Genomic DNA, 21485 nt, shown 5'->3' with positions numbered 1-21485 from the left:
GCATCTTAACTTCTGACATTTTTTTCAGTAGGCAATGTCTCATAATTAGTTCCTAATTGTATATCAAGGCCCACACATTTTTAGAGAGTTTCTTCTCTTCCTAATGCCTTTTCCAATCCTGTTTACACTTATCATCTCTTGAAACTAATCTTTCTTCTTCCTAGTCTACTCAGTATTACAGTTTCCAAGTCTTCTTTCATCCTGTTGTTAAGTTCTTCTAGTTTCTCATGACAGAACAAGAAAATTTGAATCAAGCAATTACTGCTGGCTGTTGATTGAAAAAATCCTATTTAATGGACCACTCCTTAGATTTTCACTTTATCTGACCAAAAAGTGATCTTGTCTTTCAGATTTGAACAGCTGGGCACTGAGTGAAACAGGTACAACCCTCTTTCACATTTTTTTTGTTTTAAGTAAGTCCAGCAATTTTATCAAGTACCTAACTAGTAACACTCTCTCATTTAAGTCTTCCAGAGATCTGCCATGAAATTTAACGTCTGTAAACAATCCACTTTAAGACTGACTGTAAGCAAACAGTCCTGAGATCTTGGAATCTGCAGTCCTGCTTGGTCATGTAAATGAAGCACCACTACACCAAACACACTATCGATGATGAGATTTGTCAATGGGTCAAGTCCCCAGCATTCACCAACTTCAAAATAATGTGCTTAGCACAGGCCAAAACCTGTTACATTAAAAAATAAATTACAGCAAAATAAACTGTCACACACAAAATCTTCCCTAGACAGTAAATGATAGAAAGCTAAAGGTGAATTCTATCTGATGTATTTGAGTCTAAGGATGAAAATACCCTACTGCTACTGTATACATGTGTACATATATGGTTATGTTCTCTTAAAAGTATCGCTCTAATAGTGTTGCATATTAAATAACACTCACTTTTTATCAGCTTTCCAACAAAAAAAGCTGCTGGCAAAAAGCTGAAATGTGGTAATACATTTCCTTATTAAACTATACCTTCGGGTGCTGAAGTAAAATGAGTGAGTTGTACTGATTTTGCATATGCAGCAGTTTGTAATTATGAACACTGCAGTACATACCAAATAACCCGTTAATGTCCATGGAAAGGCAAGAGAACAAACCAAAAAAAAAAAAAAGCAAAGTGAAGGACTGCAACTTGTAAAGCATGGTGACCCAAACACAAGAAAAGGAAAGTAGATACATTTTTCATATCCTTTTAAAAGTATCCTGCTTTAAATCGATGTATTTGTAAGAAGAATCAATGATATTATGAGAATACTGACTAAAACCTTTTACGTTCTCCATCTTGCAGTTCCAATAAACATCAAAACACAGATTTTTAACAAACAGCTCAGATTTCGAAAACTGAAAGATCACAGCACAAAAAAGACTTAAGGCAAGTGAGAACTATATAAAGATGCAATAAGCATAACAGCTTAATTGATTTGATTTTGCAATGGTAAAAATTAGGGAGGTCTAGAATAAATCTTATAAGACAGTAGAAAAATCAGCAAGTCAGAATTAATATGGAAGAAAAAGTGCCTAAGAAGGTGTAAAAAGTAATAAGTGACTTGCCTTGTATATAAGGAGGGGGGTGATGATACAAGGAAACTAATAAACTGCAAAAGGATGAAACAAGATCACAGGCAGATGATATCATTAAGTAAAGGAACTGTCATCAATTTTTCTGAGAAGCCTAAAGCAAAATACTAAAACTTGAGACAAATGTTTTCTTGGTTGGGAAAAAATAACAACTTAATTACATCTTACATTTAAATAAAATAAACATAAGCTCAGAGGAGGACTGATAGATACTATGCTACCAACCAAATTAGACTGATGATGGTGAGTTCATCATTAAAGGTCTTGCTACTGTGTCTTAAGTACACAAGGTTTGAAGGACAACAGGAAAGCTAGGAGGGAACCAAAATCTACACCTTCTCTGTGTCTTCTTCTCATCTTGCCTGTTACTCTTGTCGGGTCTACTCCCATCAGAAACAAAGCAGGTCTGACCTCATCCACCATCAAGAAATAATCCTTTAATGTGTTCTCTAGCTACTGTTCCAGTTCCCTCAGCTTCACTTAACTTACCTACCTCTTAACTCGTATTTTAATTAGGGGATTTTTTCTAACCTAGATCATTTCGCCTGAAATGAACAACAGCACAAGCAGACCAACAAGCTAATCTAAAGAAACGGTAACCTGTTTCCCTGGCTCAGCTGAAGTCAAAAGAAAGGTGCATCCAAGGCCAGCTAAGACAGCCTCCTTCATTCCTTCCTGGATTCCCATTAGTCCAATTTATTAATTTATGTATTTTACTACAACTGCCAAAACTTAAATGTTTAACCTAACATACCCTGAACTTATAAAATTCTTCTGATACACTTACCATGGTTTCTCATTAGCTTATTCCTAGCCAGGATATGGAAGCTATCTCATATTTATATCCTCTTCTACCTTTGCACTGTCAAAGCACTGTAAAACAGTTTTGTTTGAAGCAAAACAAAACTAGCAATGCACACAGGACAGGGTGGGGAAGAAGGCATGCAGTATACTTCCATACATTACAGAAATTGTAACTATTTTATCATGACAGGAATACCTGTACATTTTTTTCATGATCTGATATTAAAACCAAAACTTTCTTAACTAAATCCTCACAATGTAAAGTTTGACTTTATGAGCTCTCAGAGTTTTCTCAGAGCAGCACTGCCAGAGAACAGGGTCCCATTAAAAATTGTTAAATACACACAAAGACAATTTAGTTATTGCTATATAGACCGTACCAGAACAAGAGATCTGACAAAGCAGGGGAACAAGAAACAGTTCTTTTGAAACTACACACACTATAACTACTATAACTTAACTGTTTTTCTTACTTAACTGCAACTTCTAGGCCAGAGATTTAAGTAATTTACCTAAAAATGAAAAGCAGTTAGACAGCAGATCTGGAAACAGAATCTGGACAGCGTGTTGACCCAGCCACACACCCATTTTTCCTTCTTTCTATGCACTATATCTATGAAATTTCAAATGCAAGCTTTAGAAAGTTCTGTGATTTTCAGCATCTTCCAGCAAGAAGGCTGTCCACTACGGATAACAGTTTGTTAATACTACTGAGGGCCGTTAACAATTAATATTAATTTAGAAAGCCAAGTAAACAAGCAATTAATCCAAATGTTTAAACACTTTAAAATATTATTCTGAACATTTAAAAATATTGTTGAACTGAAAGCATCCAGTGAGCCAGTGACTCCATTAAGAAAAAAAGCATTCATGAACACATTAATTCCTGCTCTTCCTTCTTAGATGCCAGAGCTCTGTGCTAATAGACAAATTGAGGTCTGAGTGTCGAATCTCATTCAGAAACTTAGAGGTTTGATTTTTTGCCAAAATCAAGGAAGATACTTGGCTCACCTGGCAAAATTTGTCTTCAGAAAATAATGCATTTTCAAAGGTAACCCATGTCGCTTCAACATTTAAGAAACTGGACACATAATAATTGACTAATTAATACAATGTTGCAGACTTGATGTCTAGACAAGATAAGACATTTCAAGAATCCCTGCGACTCATGCTCATAAGGAACAACAAAGAGATAGCCTTTTGTGTAACACCAACGCTGAATTGCTCCAACTGTGAATTTAACACCAGGGATGCGTTTGTCATCACTTCCGAAAAAGCCCACACTTCAGCACATTACGTGCTAAAAGCATAAGCTGATCCTTAACTACATAAAAACAGAAACTAAACAAATCCAAAACAATACTTTAATGTATATTGCATGTTATTAAATGCAAAAATATAAAAAAGTGCATGAAATTGTTACATCAACAACCTATGAATATTCATTGGCCTTGACACGCCAGTACAAAATTCTCTGCTATGCTATTCTGAAGTACCCAGACCAATTTTTTAAACACCTGTTTAACGAGCTTCTACCCCACCACCCTCAGATGACATATAACATCAAATTTCAAAATTATAATTGTGGAAGAAAGGGGGAAAGGCATGTTCGAAGGCATAAGGAAACTCTTAGCTACAAAAAAAATGCCAAACAACCAGAAAGCTTTGCACCAGGATGGAAAGGGATCAGTTTTCCCAGTACCTGCTGCAGGGAAGTGCCAGGAAAGATCCTGTTCTACCAACCACAAAGTGGCAAAGCTGACAGGTCCTGGGAACTCAACCCTCCCCTGAGAGCAGCTGAGCCCACTCCAGGTGGAACAGGTCCCTCACCTCCCAGGTGAGGCCAGCCAAAAGCAGGGGACCACAGCAAGGAGCTCAGACTCCGCAGTTCAAGGATGGGGACAGGAAACTGCCAAGAGGAGCAGGGAGCAGAAACTGTGTCTGTGGTGGAAATAAAGCATGTTCTGGAGGACAGCATGCAGGACTGACGGCAGCTGAGCTCAGCGAGAGAGCAGTGAAACACTGAAAGAGGCTGTCCAGAGAAATAGGAGAGTCTCCTTCACTGGAAATATTTAAAGACTGGACAGAGCCCTGAATGACCTGATCTAAGGCCTTCTCTAAGGTTTCAAGAAAAGATTGGGGAACTTTACAAAAGACTGATATGAGTGATATATAAGACACAGAGATGGACTTATTTAAACAGAACAGCTGTATGAATATTTCATTCAATTTGAATTTCATTCAAATAGGGGATTTTTTTGTTATTGTTTTTCTTAAGAGAAACTTGTTGAAGTTTAACAAGGGCAAGTACTGATTTTACACCTGGGGCACGGCACCGCTGGATGTACATACAGACTGGGGAATGAGAGGCTGGAGAGCAGCCCCATGGAGAGGGACCTGGGGGTTCTGGTCGATGGCAAGTTGAACATGAGCCAACAGTGTGCCCTGGCAGCCAAGAGGGCCAACTGTGTCCTGGGGCGCATCAAGCCCTGCATTGCAGCCGCTCGAGGGAGGTGATTGTCCCGCTCTGCTCTGTGCTGGTGCGGCCTCACCTAGAGTATTGTGTGCAGTTTGGGGTGCCACAGTACATTAAGGATATAAAGCTACTAGAGAGTGTCCAGAGGAGGGCCATGAAGTTGATGAAGGGTTTAGAGAGGAAGACATTTGAGGAGCCGCTAAAGTCACTTGGTTCATTCAGCCTGGAGAAGAGACTGAGGGGAGACCTCATTGAGGTCTACAGCTTCCTCACAAGGGGAAAAGATGGGGCAAGTGCTGATCTCTTCTCTCTGGTGACCAATAACAGAACCCGAGGGAATGGCAGGAATATATGCTGGGGTGGTTTAGGTTCAATATTAGGAAAAGGTTCTTCCCCCAGAGGGTGGTGGAGCACTGGAACAGACTCCCCAGGGAGGCAGTCACGGCACCAAGCCTGATGATATTCAAGAAGCACTTGGACAACGCCCTCAGAGACATGGTGTGAATTTTGGGGTTGTCCTGTGCAGGGACAGGAGTTGGACTCGATGATCCTTGCAGGCCCCTTCCAACTCAGGACATTCTATCATTCTATGAACAGAATATATCACAAGCTGCCACTCCCCGCACCACTGCCCAGGGCATCAGGCTGCCTGTTTCTCTGCGGTACAGCAATGAATCTGCTCACAGTGCAGTTTTTTGCCTCTGGGTTTACCTGAAGCAGTACCATACTATGAAGTAAAAGTACATATTTAGAAAATTTTGCTCTTTTTCCTGGCTAGAGCTTTAGAGACAGATAGATATGGAGAGGACAAAGCAAAATGGGAGTTTGGAACAGCAAGAATACCTGGGAATAAGGATGAGGATAAATATGAACTGAAAAGCGACCACCACTAGATCCGGTGCTCCAGGAGAAGGCAGAAGAGGACTGGTGGGTCAAGCCTTCTAATCAAGTCTCACTTTCCTGAACACTAGATGGACCCTCACCAACTCTTAGACACATACCCAGTGGCACAAGAAGTGATTTCTACCCTGATTTATTTATTTATTTTAAACACTTCAATAGCTGTCCAGCAAAGACTAAAAACCAATCTTTTGGGAATCTTGCTTCGCAGAAGGATTATGGCTTCACCATTTTTGCAGCATAACTTCTTGCAATAAGTATTGTATTTTAGTAATCCTTCCACAAAATTACGTTCCAGAAACACTACATTGAAACTAGGTATTCAGAAGCTACCTGAACTGGAAAAAAAGTCCACAGAACAAAAAACTTTTCTGCTGTTATTTGAGTCTTCAGACAAATAACCAGAAACAAATTATATAAAACCTTTCTTATAAATGTATTCTATATTTCATTATCAAGTCAGTCTTCCTATTCCTAAAGCGTATCATAGCCTACAGTTCACTTTTCAGATTTAAATGTTACATCTATATAAACAACACAGCATGACTAGCAATAGTATTTATTTGCATGTTAAGGACCAATTTTACTCTGCAAAAACCAGAAACATACCTTCAGTTAAACAGCATTAAAACCAGTACAAACTATACTGCGCAGTTCATCCAAAGAACACGTAGTAAGCAGTTTACCACAGAACTGCAAATTTGGTTTCCATTCCACTCTCTGCTCCCTCTTTCATTCCTTGTCAAAGGCAGAGAACTCAAGCCACACAGAATTAAACCAAATTTACTTTTAGATGCTGACAACTCAAAGTCAACAGAATAGCACGCCAACTTCTACAGAGAGACTGCTTCCATATACAGTAGGAAGATTCACAGAATTTCACAATTATGAAAATCATCAAAACTATCATAACAATAAATTTTCTGGATTTTGTTTTTAATTGCTGAAGCAGGAGTTACTTTTAAACATTTATCTGAAAAACACGTAGGTCATTTTACAGTCTGAAGTTTAAATGATTAAATATATAGCTTGTCTAGCTCTCAACAAATTCACAGTACCTGGTTTTATTAAAAAAAAAAAAATCTCGTTCAGCTGAATAAAATGTATTGAAGATGCTTCCAGTATCATTCTAAAATCTTACTTTAAATTTTCAGAAGTCGAGAGCTTCAGTATTCAAATCAACAACAGGATGAACTGGTTCTACAAAATCCAAAACTTTTAAAGTTATTCCTCAGGCTTTTCTGAGCTAAATTCCTAAACGTATTCTGGTTTACAGAACATAACCTAGATTTCCTTAGTGATAAGTGCAAACTCTACCAAACTTAATCACATTAGATCATACTGAAAACAACATATCGCTTTTATGCCCAAATTTTCATCTGTCTTCACTATAAGCCTGTCCTCCAGACTAAGGGGTAGATCTTTGTGGGAAATAAACTCACAGATTAATCAGCATCAGGCTAAATAATCAAAATTGCTATTTTTCAAAAATCTGCTCCTAGTCTTTATTTTTTTCAGTTTGTCATTTTTAAATAGTCAGAAGTTTATGCGTTTGCTGGCAGCTGAATTAGGTCATGTGTGACCTGGTGGTCAGACATACAGGGTTAAAGGAACTGCATGACGACTCTTGTAGTTACAGCATGCTCCAGTTACGTCCATCTCAGCCAGACCCAGCCCACATGCAAAGCCATGCTTGCTAGGTACATGATTATGCAAAGTCAACATTAAAAAAAAAAAGAAACAAGAACATTTGAGTAGAAAGTTATTTTTCAAATGTCAAGAAAAAAGGAACAACAGTGTTAAAGTACAGGAAATGGGCTCACAGGCAACAGAACAAAGACCACTAGAATTAAGATGGAAAACGAAGACCTAGAATAAGCTTATCTCGAACACGAGAAGACACCTATTTTCTTGAAGATGTTATGAGATAATCATGAGGTAGAAAAGTGATCTATATTTCCCTTCCACCCGTCCCAAGCATATACTGGAAACACTGTAAATCAGAGCAAGTTTGAAGAAAGTAATCTCTTTCTTCCACCCAAATCATAATCCTTAAAAGCAATTTCCAGAGTTGGGCATAGTTGCATTTACATCAGAAAGATGAAAGTCAGAAAAATCTCCAAACTCTCAATTTAAAGTTAAAAAAAAAAAAAAAGAAAAAAAGAAAACAGAACACTTTGATTGTTTATGACAAATGAAATTTAAGGTTATTGTAGACAGTTTCCTTACTGTGAGGTGATATGATATTAAAGACTAATACATGAATAAAATTCCATTGAACCTTCTGAAAAACTCAGTGCTACAAGAAGAGTAATAGAAATCTTGGGGATTAATTTAATACAAAACAGTACTCAACACAAAAGAGAAAAGAATACAAATTTTGGACACAACATCCCTCCCTCATCCAGATAAAAAACACTGTCAAAGCAAAACTTAAAAGGTTTTTTTATCTTCAGAGAATGACAAAGGCACTGAGATTCAAAGCCAATTTATAAAAAACGAACACAAAAACCCAACAACACAAAAACCCCACCAAAAATCCACAACAACAAAACCAACCCCCAACAGGCAGCTTATAGTGTTCAATCCCAACCTGCATATATTTAAGGAAGTTACAGCATAAAAGTGATTTTTGATAATTTGATCTCACATGAAGCCTTACTTTTTAATTACGTTTGAAGTTATCTGTATTATATTTGATTTTAAAACAATTATTCAATGCAGCAGTCATTTTCTGGGCTTGCAAAACAGCAGGTGTTGCGTGTAAGTTACAGAAAACTACCACTAATTCCCATGTGCAGATAAATGCCATGCTTCTTCAGAATTAAACCGACGGAGATATTATCATCACATCATCTCAAGAAATCAGATTACATTCATGTTATGCTCGAAGAAGAAGGAAAAAAATAAATCAACATATTTCTAGCAGATCAAACCATTACAGGTACTATAAGAGTGACACAATGCCAAGAGGACTCACCTGTTCAATCTCCTTTGTCTTAGTCGCAATTGCTTTTGAGCGGCCAAGAAGCTGGCCATCCTCATATAATTCTGTATTATCTGTTACATTTGTTTCTGCTTCCTCTGTTTGTTCAACATATAATGGAGCTGAAGATCCAGCCTTAAAAAAAAAAAAAAAAAATCCATTTTAAGAGCAAAATAAAAATCTCAAGGTGTGAGACCAAAAATAAAACCCAAATACAGTTAGATATGAGCTTGCTTATCACAGCTATTAGTATCATTGCTACAATCTAAAAGATGCAGAAATATGGATTTTAAACATGTAAAAAACATGACATTATAAAAGTCCTGTGACTCAGTCTTGACTGTGTAAAGACAATGATGTCAGATAACCTTCACATGCTATTCTGCTCAGAAGGAACTTGTATATGTGATATTTATAACACCAGCTAGCAAGAAAAATCCATAACGAAAGTGGGATTAGTTTTCTAGGAAAGGATAAAAGTAATAAAAGGTAAATAAGCATTGACAAAATCAAAATGCTGTCAGAAAGAACTCGTGCAGTGTTCAGGACCACAGGTTTAATAATAAAGGAACAGAGATACCTATTCTATAGCAAAGGCAAACGTGCGCTTAGAGGATTCCTGATGAGAAATCTTACTGAAGTACCAAAATTGTATAAGCTTCCCTCTAAAACAGAAATTAAGACAGCATCCCTGCCCCAAAGAAAACAGACTCCCACTCCAAGGAGTCTATATGGAAGATGTATAAAGAGAAGAAATTGCCACAGGATATTTAAATCCAATATTATGGAACAGGTTTGTAGAACATAGTAAAATACTTCTTTTTTAAAAATAAGATTTGAGAATTGAAGAAGATGCATAAAAATATTTTCTACTATCAAAAGTAAAGAGGTGGAGAATTGTAAGACGTAACTAAAATGAATGTGAAAAGCATTAGACAAGAAAGAAAAAAAGCTTAAGTGGTCCTATGAGCATCTGCTCAAACCTTAGCAGGAATATAAACCATTAAGATTACATCCCAAATTTTGTTACTGCAGTAAATCATGAAATGCCTGAAAGGGAATAAAGGCTGTTAAAAAGTTCAGTGCAACACAAAGTTCAACTATGAAGCACTATGTAAGATAAACTGGAAGAAGCTAAAAACCTTTGCAATTCATACATGACAGCCTACTAATCAAGGTGAGAAGTATCCTTTCTCTAGGACTCAGAATGAGATGCCTCACCTCCTTCATTAGCATTCCTGTAGCACACCTTCTTAGTCAATAAATCATCTCAGATTCTGCCATAATCAACTACAATTGTTTCATCTTGAATCTTTATTTTTAATCTTTTTGCCACTGCAATTTTCTCTGAGGTGCAGAGGAAGCTTTAAACAACTCTTCTCCATATGGGCCACCGTGTTGTTTTCCCCCTTGCACTACCTTCCCCTCATCAAAAACAGGAGTGACATTTCTCTTCACCATTAATCTCCTGCACCCCTCAGAAATGTCCATGCATATGTTCTCCTCCATAGGGTATTCATGCTTGGATCAGTTTGCTGCTGCTTCTTCTTCCTCACTCCAACCCCTCCCACCCTTTATTTTTTTAATTGCTTTTTTCATTGAGGCAAATGAACAGTTTATTTACCCAATGGGATCTTCCTGTCCAGTATCAAGACACTGTTGATACACTCAGCCATTACATCAATGGACAGGACTTACAAGTTCAAATACGGATCCAGTGAGTTTTATTTCTCTGATCTAGTCCTTAGGTTCCACAAGCGTGAAATACACGGAGGAAACCTGATGCTTCCCAAGATGCTTTTATTTTCCCTCAAATTATTTACAAACAAATATAAAATACCCATTACTTACAAAGTCATGTGTCTTAAAGTTTATAAAGTCAGCTCTATTTTGTTTCTGTAAGATTCTCTCTGAAGTTGAAGCAAAGTGAAAGTTGAAGATGAGATGATCACAGAATTAACAGACTATTTTACAAAAAGACATTGCATGACATTTGGTTTTAAATGACACCTACATCTTCCACTAACGCAGCAGAATCCAAAAAAGACATCCTATCCAAGAGCAGCATAACAAATACTGAAAAAGGCTATTATCACACTCCAATATAGAAGACAAGGAGGGGCAAGAACAGATGGGTATAAACTGGCAGTTAATGTTTATTAATAACAAAATAAAGGTTCTGGGGAAAAAATACCTACCCACTGCTGTACCAAGGCAAAAGCTGAATTTTTAATATAGAGGAGGACTGCTTTCTGGAAAGGAATACATTACATGGCAGGCTGAAATAAATCAGAGTTTCTCTTCTACTCTTACGTTTTACATGTACACTCATATTCTGACTCAGAAGTCCCTTGCTGATTTTAAGGAGTTTAGTAGGTATACATACTTACACTAGTGCAAAAGTTCCTTGGAGAATGCCTGGGAGAGCTGGAGCCTTATTTTGTCAGCTGTAGCTCAACGTGAATTCAAATGATACTAACAAAACCTACTCTGCTTTTGTGGGTTTTTTGTTTTGTTTTGTTTTAAATAAATAAACAAACAAACAAACAATCTCCCTCTCACTCCTTTTCAACAAACATTTAATAGCATAGGCAGACAAATTCAGGGGTAAGTTACAAGATGTGCCTTTCAGGAGACTATAGAAGAACAAGAGTCTCTTGGTGTAATACTTAAAAACAAATTGATTAATACTCCTGTCTTACATCATACTCTGTTATTTCAGGTAAATTGCTTTCATCGGCCTTCTCTGACTTTTCAGCTGCCCACTTGCTTGCAGCTTCTGCAAGTTCCTTTTCCGATAGTCTGTTGCTCTTATCCAAGGCCTGTACAAAAACATTATAGTCAAGGTTTAACATGAAATATATTTACACATGGCAAAACATCTTCAAAACACAAAGTTATTCAGATCCCCAAAACATTTTAAAATATGAAATAGGGAAGTTGAAGCTATTTCATTTGCTGACTGATTTCTTTAAAAAGAAAAGTGGGTAGAGAGAAAAAAAGAAAGGGGAGAAAAAAGGTAAATCTATTAAGTTCAGTAAAATGCTAAAAAAAGCATCACACTTTCAGATCCAGTTCCATTAAATTCACAGGACAGAGGTAACATAAAAACCATTTCAGACCAGTTGCATTTAAGGAGACATGGATCAAATGGGCACTAAGAAGTCAGACACAGATGTGAAGTGATCTAATGATTCAGTGTGATTTTTCAGGCATAAAAGGTTGTAACAAATTCAAACTAAACTATTAAACACTGTGTCGGGTATGAAACCTAAGGGACAAAAAGTATTTTATACATACTTTAAATGATCAGAGCTGCTTCCATTAAAATTAACTATTTATTTGGGGGGAATATTGATCATTTATAATAGTCAGTCACGGCTTTATGGCCTTTTAATCTAACTTTTCAGATTGAAATACTCATATATATATTTTAAAATTGATTTTACTCTAAAAATATGATTTAACTTTTACTAAGAGAGCAACAAACAATGACAAATACCCACGTACCAGAACCATTTCAGAAATAGCAAGGTTTATAAATCTTGTTACCACTACATGCGTATTTCATTTGAATCAACTGTATGTATAGAAGCATCCATCCAAGAATCTATACAACTCTAGCGTTAAGTACTGCAAGACTAAGGTGGCTAGCTAAAAAAAAGATACAAAAATCCTACTGCCTGAAAAACGTTGGCACAATTTCTACCCAATGCCTATTCCATCTTACTGAATAGATGGACAGAGAAAAGCAAACAAAAAAACAAACAAAAAATCCAACGCTCCCCGCTCTTACCATTAGTACATTCCAAATTACATAAATAGCCAGAGGAAGCAAATACTGTGACCTGTAAGAAGACCGCTTCATTTTCAGACCTTTTGTGCCTACCTCAAGTAAAATATTATCCAAACATCTCTGTGCTGTAGTATGCCGTAAGTATACAATTCACAGAACCCTTCCAGGATTCTGTGTCTTAAAGACACCACTTCTACCTGAGTCCAGAAGGGAAGTGCAACACAATGTTAAAACAGGAATCACCCTTTTCTATAATTGTAAGTTCAAGAATTATTAGCAGTGACATCAGGAGGTGACAAAGTTCAATATACAGGGGTACAAAGAGGGTTCTTAAAAGAAAGGGGTAATATAATTCATAGAATAATTAGCCCAGCTCACCTTTTCAAACTACGCAATTGTTCTTACTTAGTCTCGCTACAAATTATCTGCTGCCAAGATTTTTACCCCCATGTTCTTATTCCCCATAGTATGCCTACCTTTTACCTTTAACCTGACTTCTCCCTATCTGCCAAAAAAGCTCTTGTATTATGGGACTATTATGAATCTCTCCCTTTCCTCATATGTAGCTCTGGCCAATACTAACAAAAGAAAAGACTAGTGTATTTGTCACCAGACAACTTTGCATGAAATGAAGATAAATAACATCTCACATGACTTACAATATTTCCACAAGCCATAAACTAACCACTCTAGGATCTACTGGAATACAGCAAAGAGAATCTGTTTAGTTTAATCTCACTAAATATAATTTTATAGGCCTCATGTCAATAAATATGTTTTTAAAAATCCTGAGTGCATTTTACAGAATAAAGTAATGGCGTTTCCACAGGTACAATACAACTGAAGGACAGGAACATATTTACTTAGGCTGCAAACTTGTAAGAAATGAACAACAATGAATCACAGAATCCCAGGTTGGAAGGGACCTCAGGGATCATCTAGTCCTACCTTTCTGGGAAGAGCACAGTCTAGACAAGACGGCCCAGCACCCTGTCCAGCCAAATCTTGAAAGTGTCCAACGTGGCCAAGTCAACCACTTCCCTGGGGAGATTATTCCAATGGGTGACTGTCCTCACTGTGAAAACTTTCCCTCTCACGTCCAATCGGAATCTCCCCAAGAGCAACTTGTGTCCATTCCCCCTTGTCCTCTCCATGGGACTCCGTGTAAAAAGGGAGTCTCCATCTTCTTTGTAGCTACCCCTTAAGCACTGGTACATGGGGATGAGATCCCCTCTGAGCCTCCTTTTCTCAAGGCTGAGCAAACCCAGCTCTCCCAGCCTATCCTCCTATGGCAGGCTTCCCAGTCCTCTGATCATCTTGGTGGCCCTTCTCTGGACCCCTTCCAGCCTGTCTACATCTTTTTTGTATAGAGGGGACCAGAACTGTACACAGTACTCCAGGTGTGGCCTGACAAGCACTGAGTAGAGTGGGATAATGACTTCTTTATCTCTGCTGGTGATGCCTTTTTTGATGCAACCCAGTACCCTGTTGGCCTTCTGGGCTGCAGCAGCACACTTGTTCGTTCGTGTTGAGCTTTCTGTCCACCAGGACCCCCAAGTCCCTTTCCACAGAACTGCTCTCCAGCCAGGTGGATCCCAGTCTGTGCTGCACTCCCAGATTATGTTTTCCCAGGGGAAAGACCTTACACTTGTCCTATTGAACTTCATATGGTTCTTGCTGGCCCACTCTTCCAGTCTATCCAGATCTCCCTGCAGAGCAGCACTCCCTTCTGCAGTGTCTACTTCCCCACTCAACTTGGTGTCATCTGCAAACTTCATCAGGCTACACTTGATGCCGTTATCCAGATCACTTACAAAGATGTTGAATAACATTGGGCCCAATATCGATCCCTGAGGGACTCCACCTGTGACAGGTTGTCAGTTTGAAAAAGAGCTATTTACCACCACCCTTTGGGCACGTCCCGTCAGCCAATTCCCCACCCACTGCACAGACCATGTTTTTTATATCTCATGTGTTTTTATATCTCATAAAAACCGTATCTCATGTGTTTTTTGTATCTCATAAAAAACAACCAAACCTCCTCCCCTTCCTCAAAACAGAGGTATCTTTTTCTTCTTTTGCCTTATTTATAACGCAAGAACAACAAAAATCTGTCAGTTTTCTGCTATCTTTGCTGGGAAACTTCCCGTCTCACACATCTGCCTTTTGCTCTAATTATGCTGGATACAGCCTCCAAGGCTTGCAGTCCAGACAGCTATTAGAGAAACACAAAAGATTTCATACCACAGTCAATTAAAGAGGTAGTTAAGATCAGATCACCCCAACATATATTAATTCACATGTATGAATATGTAAAAAATTAATTATAAGGCAGATAAGTATACCTTTCCAGATTTGCATGTAGTTACTACAGTGAAAAGAGATATTGCTGTGGAAGCATATACCTCAGTAAGTATTGCAAAGCTGAATTATAACTCCTTTAATCTATAAAATAAAATGTATAGTTCATTTCTCAAGTCTAAGTAGATTGTAAGACCCTGGCCCTAGAGCTGTTCATCATGTTTTGCCAAAACTTTTTCTGTCAATATTTCTATGTCAGTGAAGCGCTTGCACCGCTTAACCAGTCACAGTGTAATCCAGCCATCACCCCAAGAGGCACCACTGACTCAAGACAGTCCATTAGAAGCAGATTTCGGGACTTCAAGAGAAAAAGCAATAAAAGGTCACTGAAGTACTTCTGTTTCTGCAGCTGATGCATACCCAAAAAATATTTGTGTTGTCCAGGGCAATGATTTCCAACCAGAAAGTTTCATTTTGTGTAACCTACATCAAGTGTCAGCAGATACATGCAAACTGCTGGCAAAATCCACAATACAGCATAGATGAGCCCTGACTGAAGAAAAAAGCAAAACATTTGAAGAATACTTCATAGGTCAAGCTCAAGCTGCATACTAATACAGGAGCAAGAGATTTTGCAATGCCTCCTTGTTCTCAAAGGTTTGTATTAAGCAAGGATTTGGTATTAAGCTGTAATATGCTGAGTCTGTAAGCAAAATAGGTGAACTAATTATAAAGTTTATTTTATAATCCAAATCAGTGTAACTTGTGCGTAACAGCTTTTATCTTACTTTCCTTATTTACATCACTGAAAATATATCGCTTGCCTCCCCCCTTAAGGACATTGGCAATTAGCTAATGCCTAGCACAGCAGTTCTAGAAGAGCTGCATAAGGGATAAGTACTTAGAATGGCATAGCACAACCAAAGCCTGATTTTTTTCCCTTCCTAATTATTTCCTTCAGTCTCACCTTCTCCCAACAAGAAGTACCTTTCTTCCTTTTTATTTTTTTGTTCAAGCATTCCACTGCTTTTATTAAAAAGATCTCAAAAACCAGGCTAGTACACCATGCTACTTAGGGAGAATGCTACTTTTTAATAGGACCTTATTCACTTAGAACAATATAATGCATTGTTTCTTTATTTCTCATTGAAGTATTTCTCAACAATTTAAAGAAAATACTCCTGTGGAAGCGTTCATTTTAACCTCAAAAATAATTTACAGGCAAGCAGTCTGTGACATGAAAATGTTTTTGCTGCCATAGGACAGCCAGAACAATGTTGAATGCTGGTTGTTCACCAGTGTTTATTAGCCTGTCCGTTCAACTAATTAGCAAGATTATGTAGTTGGTGCTCAACCCACAAGATTTTTTTGGTGGGAAATTAAACAGCATCATTTAGAACATAAAACAGCATTCACCAAACTATCTTGCAGTGTGGCTCCCTTCCCAAGTAAACGTTATCATTCTTGCCACATCCTTGAGCAGCCCTGCTTCCAAGCCAGCTCTGCTATTCACATTATCTTCCCAGTCAGACACTTCACCACGCTGTTCCCAAACCCAGTCAGCTTAAGAATAACTGAAGGATGGAGTTCAGTGCAAGTACGGGCTTGCCCCATTGGGCTGTTGCTCCTAAAAACTGCTTCCCCATTTTCCTCCTTGCCATTCCTTTTCTAGCACACCCCGGACTTCGGAAAATTACAATTTTAAATACATACAGAACTCCCTTTCTCCTCAAATGACACAGTGAATACTGAATAAAAAGGGTAGTTGGTGTCATCATTAGACACACAGCATTATCAGCACCTTCCTGCCAGATAAGGGAAATCTATCCTCTGTTGGATTGCAGAGCAATTCAAGATGCTCCTTTCCTTAACAGCTACATAAGGTATCTTCTTCCAACTGAAGAAAACAATCCAACAACAATGAGTAATTTGAAACCATGGTGAAAAGTACTCAAAAAGAAAACCCACCTTAGACGAGGGTGCTGCTGTGGAGCCTGAAGGTGATGCATCTCTTGATGTTTTCAGTGATTGAACTGATGTCCTCTCTTTACCTACAATTAAGAAAAAAATTAATGACTGTAAAATTATGTTAAAGATATAAGTTGCAAATATACTTATTGGCTAAGAAAAATTGCAGTGAAATTCACTCAAGTCAGACATGAAATCTACACGCTCCATCATCTGATAAATACTGATAACACTTTCTTCTCTTTACAAAGATAGAAGAGATATAGCTAGATTATTTCACATATTTAGGAAAACCCATTGTCCTTTTTTTCAGCATTAACTGAAAGGGTGTGTATCAATATGATTTGGCAAGATGATGTGGTTTTCCTTTTTAATATTCCTGGAATAATATAAATGGGTGAAATATTGGACACCAGTCAATCACTCCAGGAAACCAGGCAGTGTAGGAACTGATTTAGCAGGCCACAGTATGTTGAAAAGCCCTGCCATGGGAAACAGTCCTGCACTGTATCACCCACGGGCTAGATGGTCTTTGCATTATCAGTGTTTTTCTTGTAAGAGTTAAAAATCGGCAAAACGACAATTCAAATTCACTGCGCTAACCACAGTCTGTGCATAGCCGTGACCGGTTACAGGCAGCCCGCAGCAGCAGAACTGGTTGCAGCATAAAACTACTAGTTTTCAACCTGTGGTCCATGGATTACATCTAAGGGATCTGCAAAAGGTAAATATGAAAAAAAGCAAATGCATTGTCAGTAGGCCTAAATTAACTAGGCTGTTCACACTCACTGGGAAATGGTTCACTGTTCACAAATGGAAAATGATATAGACTTACCTTGGCTTCCATTAAATTTGTATCAATACAATTAAGAAAGGGATGAATTAAAAAGTCTATTAAATACTTACAAAAATTGGGATATAAATTATATCAGTAGAACTACAAACAAATATGGCTTTAATTTAATGAGTCAAAGCAATAAATAGCAAGCACGGCATCTCATTCCTAATAGCTGAGCTATTTTCTTTTTTTACTTAATGCCATATAGTAAGACTGCATTGTGTTGTATATGTTAAAATACCACTACCTACACGAAAATATAAGGAAAAGGCTATGCAAAATGCATACTTTTAACAATAGGAAATGTTTAAGAGGTATTTGAAAAGTTGGTCGTCTTCTCCTTTTTCACGTTTTCATACCATATTGCATAGTGTCAACTTAATACAAAGAAAAGATCAAACACCTGCTCATCTCCGCACATTGTTAAAGAGAGGCAAGTGAGTTACTGCTATGATGCTGAAGGCCTACTAATCCATGCAAAAATCTTCACAGCTACTGATGGGTCTTTTGAAAATGTTACTGAAAATAGTTGGGGAAATTACTCTGGCAAAAGCAAACATTACGAACGGCACTTTAACCCTCGATTTGACAATAATGCTAAACGGACAGCATCAAAAACATAGCAAGCAGCCTTATTTAGGAGTTTCTAGTAGCCATAAAACAAAAGACAAATTATTAATTACCTTTAACTAAAAAAGCTCTTTAACAATGACAAGAAATAGCAAAAAGAAAAACTGTGAAAAAATGAAAGTTCCTATAAATACAAAGTATATGACAGAACCAACAATGTGAAGATGGAAGTAATCATGTCTTTAATCTATCACTCTCCCCAAAGCACAGCATGTCTCCCTTGACACCACCACCAAGAAACAGGGAAGTTTTGCTCCTGTGATACTTGCTTTTCAGTCCCATGGATGAGCTACCTCCTTTTAAATTTACAGACTACTGTAACTACATGCCTCCTTCATCACACTGGATTTTTTAAAGATTGTCTCAGCTGAGTAGATGAAAAAGCTGATACAAATGGCAGTAAGTTAAAGTTAAGCTGAGAGAGAATCCACCATTTAATTTGGAAACATTATTAGGCCATTTTTTCTGAATGTGCATGGCTGTTTTGAACCCACAAGCCCTACCTGTACAACTAAACATGACACTTTCTGAATACCACTACTTGCATCTCCTCAGCATACCTACAAGACCCCGTACTGATTGGCCCAGTGAAGGAATACGACCCTGCTTCTCTCCATGCTCTCCTACCGTGGCTGAATGCCTGCCCTTTCCCACCCTTTAGCCAGCTTCTTTATGTCCCCCAGTTTTCTTTGTTCTAATCCTGTATTTGTCCTAATTTATGAAGGGCTGGAGACAATGGGATATTCCTCCTTCAGGCCAAACTGACTCAAACAGCATGATTTTAAACAGTATTACGATAATTAAAACATGCTGTATTGTAAGTTCTGCATGAAACAGTATATACCTCGCATGTTGTGAATCCATTTAAGTACAGACTAAAATGTACTGCTGATATATAGGAGATATGTCCAACTTCATGTTCCTTTTGAATGTGCAACAGATGAGCTTACCCAAGACAAATCATATTCAAACACGATTCTGAAAGTGTTATTTAAGCTGTTTATACCTTGCAAAGAGGCCATTTTAATTCAGTCATCTAGAAGAACAGTTTAGTAGTACTATTTTCCAGGGAACGGGCAGTTATAAAGAAATAGTCCAGTGTACAAGCCATCTGGTCTCTTAAAATTGATTTAAAGGTAACGGGGAGTGGTGTTTAACCATGCAATTGGAAAAAATATCCCCAAGCCACAGACCTAAATGTAACCTCCTCTCTTGACCAGCATCTTTCCTGGTTTGTTAAGATGTCTGCTTCTACGTCACTACCCCCACTACTGTTTGAGTAATTCTGCCAATATACTACAAATGTGATAGAAGCCGGCGGAAAATTTTAGGAAAAACCTGAAACATTCCGAAATTTTATATGGTTTCTCACAACAATTTTTTTCCAGTTCCTGGTAATTATGATCTGCACATCTACAACACTTCTACAGATTCAGTTGAATATCATATATTTCTCTTCCTCTCCTACACTTATAGGAATTCACTGAGTATTGCTACAAAATATTAAAAGAATTGCAGTGATGAGCTAAAGACAATTAGTATTCTACAAGGAGTGAAATGATTCCTCAATATTTAAACAACGTTAACTAAACTCCACAAGATCTTTTTTGGCAAGAACTGCTACATAATGGTCCAGTGCGCCGCTCTGGAAACACACAATATGGCTATCAGTGATTAAAAAAACTATCTAATTATTTTTTTAAAAGCTGCCAAAACGAACAGTAGGTTTGTATAGTGTATAGTCCACTAGAAAGCATTTGCAGAAGGGGAAATCAAATTGGATTACTTCACATAAGCTGTACAAACAGCAGCAGCTAAGATTGTAGTATGCTAAAAAAAGCTATTTTGCCTTTTTTTTTTCCCAAATTATTTGTATAGGAAAAACTTAAATATTTTCAAAACAGATGGTACATTAGATTTCTGGAAAAGATTAACAGCCAAGTATATAAAAGGCAGAACATACACAGTAGAGATTTAACTGAGATATGTTTCACATTTCTTTGAGGAAAGCAAGATTTGAGAGAATCTGATGATGAGATGAAATTGCTAAAAAATAACCAGCTTCAAAACCCTAATAATACAGTTCTAAGAACATTTTCAGAAAACAAAACAAGTAGCAGTATGTGCTTTGATTTCTCCAGTTTTTTTAATCCTTCTTTTCCCCTGGCTGCAGGAAGAAAAGTCTTCATCTGCTGCAGATGACAGCAAAGTTTCCTCTAAGGGAATCCAATGAAGCACATAAAGAAGTAACAGACGCAGTTGATGCTAAAAGGAAAATAACATATGATACTAGAAAAAACTGTGCAGCTGAAACTCCTACATTCAGTCTAGAGCTGCTGCTGAAGTAACACCTACAATCTCCCACATGAAATATATAAGGGAACAGAGAGTGCCATGAAACAACCAAGAACAGACCACACATAACTGGTACAAAATGCCTAGTTTTCTCATTGTAAAAGACAGTGATAGAGTTAGAGTTTTCAAGGCATCAACAGCATGAAAGAAAAAGGGCTTATATGGTGAGTTGTAGTTTCACCTCACTAACCAGTTCTCATCATTAATCCAGCATTACCTTGCTGAGAAGAAATATTTCTTTTATGTAAAGATGACATACTTCTGCTATGCTGGGACTGGTGGAAAGGATAGGCTTTGCTTCTTTCAGGAGAGTAGCTTCTGCTGCTGACACTAGAGCCAGATCTGCTGTGCGGAGAATCCCTTCGGCTCCCTGGCGATTCCCTGAAGAAAGGAGAGTCCCTCTTATGAGGGGATCGCTCTCTCATATAATGAGAAGGATAGAAGCTTTTTCTTCTGAAGCCGTCTCTGATGTCCCTTTGAAGACAAGAATAAAATAAAAGTTACTTGGTTATCCTTCCAATGTTTGTGGAACAGCACTAGACAATACACTGGCAACATTTTATGTCTGGTAAATACAAATAGGTTAGCTGTGGTCTGCAGAACACATCTGAAATCTTTGGCATTGTTAGAGTACTAGGCAATGAATGAAAAACAAGTAGAAAAAAATACGTAATTTTTTTCAGATTTCATTCAGCTACTTCATTGCGAGAAGCTAATTCCTTTCTATTTCTCGATAATACAGCTAAAATATAAGAGATATTAAAGAAACTGGGACACTCATTTTATTTCTTCACATTCACTCCACTCCATCTGGAAATTAAGCCTTCATTTACAATAGCTAAAACTG

The 21485-nt window shown here is 37.6% G+C and overlaps 1 protein-coding gene across 2 annotated transcripts in view; it reads right to left on the bottom strand.

Moving 5' to 3' along the window:
* Positions 1-21485, bottom strand: part of PPHLN1 (periphilin 1) — a 73372-nt gene that overhangs the window by 23924 nt on the left and 27963 nt on the right. The window contains exons 6-9 of one of the 2 annotated variants that reach the window (XM_064448017.1): positions 20856-21112; positions 16816-16898; positions 11453-11572; positions 8745-8885 (exon numbers count right to left, since the gene is read on the bottom strand). In XM_064448017.1, coding sequence (XP_064304087.1) covers positions 8745-8885; positions 11453-11572; positions 16816-16898; positions 20856-21112 — 601 coding nt within the window. The remainder of the gene's footprint in view (positions 1-8744; positions 8886-11452; positions 11573-16815; positions 16899-20855; positions 21113-21485) is intronic. The other variant, XM_064448022.1, reaches the window with a different exon arrangement.

The sequence above is a fragment of the Phalacrocorax carbo genome, chromosome 1, assembly GCF_963921805.1.
Source record: "Phalacrocorax carbo chromosome 1, bPhaCar2.1, whole genome shotgun sequence".
NCBI lineage: Eukaryota > Metazoa > Chordata > Aves > Suliformes > Phalacrocoracidae > Phalacrocorax > Phalacrocorax carbo.
Note: the sequence above shows the minus strand (reverse complement) of the source record. Positions and strands in the feature narration are given on the sequence as shown.